Raw genomic sequence first — 2,219 nt, forward strand, 5'->3', positions numbered from 1 at the left:
CCATTCGTTTGTTGATGGACACTTGGGTTGTTTCCAACTCTTTGCTATTGTGAACAAAGCCACAATAAACTTGGGTGAGCATATATCTGCTTGGGTGGCAGTTCTGGTTTCTTTGGGGTTTATTCCCAGTTGTGGAATTGCTAGGTCAAATGGTATCTCTATTTGCAACTTTTTGAGAAAGTGCCATACAGCTTTCCACAGTGGTTGCACCTTTTTACACTTCCACCAACAGTGAATAAGTGTTCCAATTTCTCCACAACCTCACCAGCATTTGTTGCTTGGGGAAATGATAAAATGATAATTCTTAATTGGGGAATTCATATGTTTTTGTTGGTTTTAAGTTCTTTTTATTTTTATTGGTTTGCATACAAAATTAATATGCATTATATTTAATTTATATAGCTCACTTTTCACACATTCTTTCCTTCACATTATTTTTCATAATATTACTCCCATATGTTGAAGGGTCTTTTTAAAAACTTTAAAAAAAATTTCATTCTATTATTTTTTGTGTGTGTACCGTCAAATCGGATCTGACTGGTACAGGAGGAGATTGCCCCTCCTTCTCCAGCACAGCATCTGGTGGATTTGAACCATATCTCTGGGATTGCAGTGCAGCTTCTTGCCATCAGGACTCCAGAGCTCCCTTGTTAAGCTTTTTAAAATAAAACTGTTATTGTAGAATGAGTAGAAGGATCCAGGAGGGGTGGGAGAGGCTGGAAACAGAGGGATGAGGATGTGCAGGGGAAGGGGGGATTAATTATGGGGTTGTACAATGTGAAAGAAATGGAAAGAATTTGTTTGAATTTGCGTTCGAATTCTGTAAATAAAACGGTAGAGGAATGTTTCTTTCTTGACTTGGACGTGGTTCATCACCAGAAACTGGTGAGGGACGCATTGGGTATTTGTCTCGTTCATGACCTTTCAGTTCCCCCAGGATGGGGCGCTGTCTCACCGGCGTGTGTCCTGTTCTAGGTTGGAAGGATGTATGCTGACGAGCGCCTGCTGTGAGAATCTGGCCTCTGTTTTTATCCGGAACAGGACACTGAAGACACTGAATCTGCTAGGCAATGGGCTAGGCGAAGAAGGGGTCATGAAACTGCTGGTGGGCTTGGGCCACCCCGACTGTGTGCTGGAGCAAATTGGGTAAGCTGGACGCTGTTTTACCTGACAATGAATGCTTGCGTGGGGCACATGCTGGGAATTAGAATCCACCAAGGATGTGGAGGAAGGTGGGTCTAGAGATGCACTTCTGAAAGGTCACGAAGAGCCGCATAGGGAGTAGTTTTATGCTGGTTTCAGTTCAAATCCTGTCAACATGTCTTGAAAATTCCTGGCCATCTGGAACATTTTCTTCATACCCACCTCAGTTTCTTGGAAACAACGTCCAGGTTGGTGTGTAATCACTCAGGGTCAATTTGTTCTCTACTTGGTTTTCTCAGCGGAAGAAGGGGAACCAAGGCATCTCAGAACTCTTGGAGAAAGTGAATTCACTCACAACCTTGGGGTGCTTGGGGGTCCCACAAAAACCATTCCCATCACCCTCTACAAGCCTTCATCACGAAGGTGGCGATCGAGGTGAATTCTCCGAAGCATTGTTGTTGTGGTTGTGAGGTGTTGTCAAGTCCAGAACGAGTCAGGGAGCCTTTGAGCTACAGAAAGGCACTTGGCCCTCTCCTGTCCATCCTGGCACTCTCTGACACACTCGAGCCGTTGTCCCAGCCGCACGGCCGATGCATCTTGTTGAAAACGGTCCTCTTTCTCCGATCCTCCACCTTGCCCAAGGTGACACCTTCTTGCAAAGCTGGTGTCTCCTGACAGCACGCGCAAGACGGGAGAGGAAGTCTCACAGACCTTACCTCTAAGGAGTGCTCTGGTTGTGTTTCCTCCAAGGCAGGCTGCTTGTTCCTCTGGCTCTCAACCCTCTTCCCTCGCACAGTTCAAAGTCATCTCATTTAGCGTCCAGCTTTCAGCTGAATAGGAAGTAACCGACAGGACCATGGCTAGACTCAGGTGCATGTTGGTGTTAAAACGGGTACCGTTACTCTTAGGGCTTTGAAGAGGTCCTTGACAGCAGATTTTTCCTCATTCAACACACCTTTTGAGTTGAGTGCTGCTACCGTGCATGCTGGGTGTAGATCCCAGTCACATGAAACCCTTGACAGTGTCCATCTTGTCGTCTGTCACCACGCTGCCTCTTGGTCCAGTGGTGAGGATTT

The 2,219-nt window shown here is 46.0% G+C and overlaps 1 protein-coding gene across 1 annotated transcript in view; it reads left to right on the plus strand.

Annotated features, from left to right (window-relative positions):
* The window catches only part of NLRP11 (NLR family, pyrin domain containing 11), a 21,130-nt gene extending 19,980 nt beyond the window's left edge, over nucleotides 1-1,150 (plus strand). Inside the window, exon 7 of the mRNA XM_006901846.1 lies at nucleotides 976-1,150. Coding sequence (XP_006901908.1) covers nucleotides 976-1,150 — 175 coding nt within the window. The remainder of the gene's footprint in view (nucleotides 1-975) is intronic.
* Nucleotides 1,151-2,219: the final 1,069 nt, after the last annotated feature.

The sequence above is a fragment of the Elephantulus edwardii genome, unplaced genomic scaffold (genome assembly GCF_000299155.1).
Source record: "Elephantulus edwardii isolate Elephantulus edwardi_28Jun2011 unplaced genomic scaffold, EleEdw1.0 scaffold00348, whole genome shotgun sequence".
NCBI lineage: Eukaryota > Metazoa > Chordata > Mammalia > Macroscelidea > Macroscelididae > Elephantulus > Elephantulus edwardii.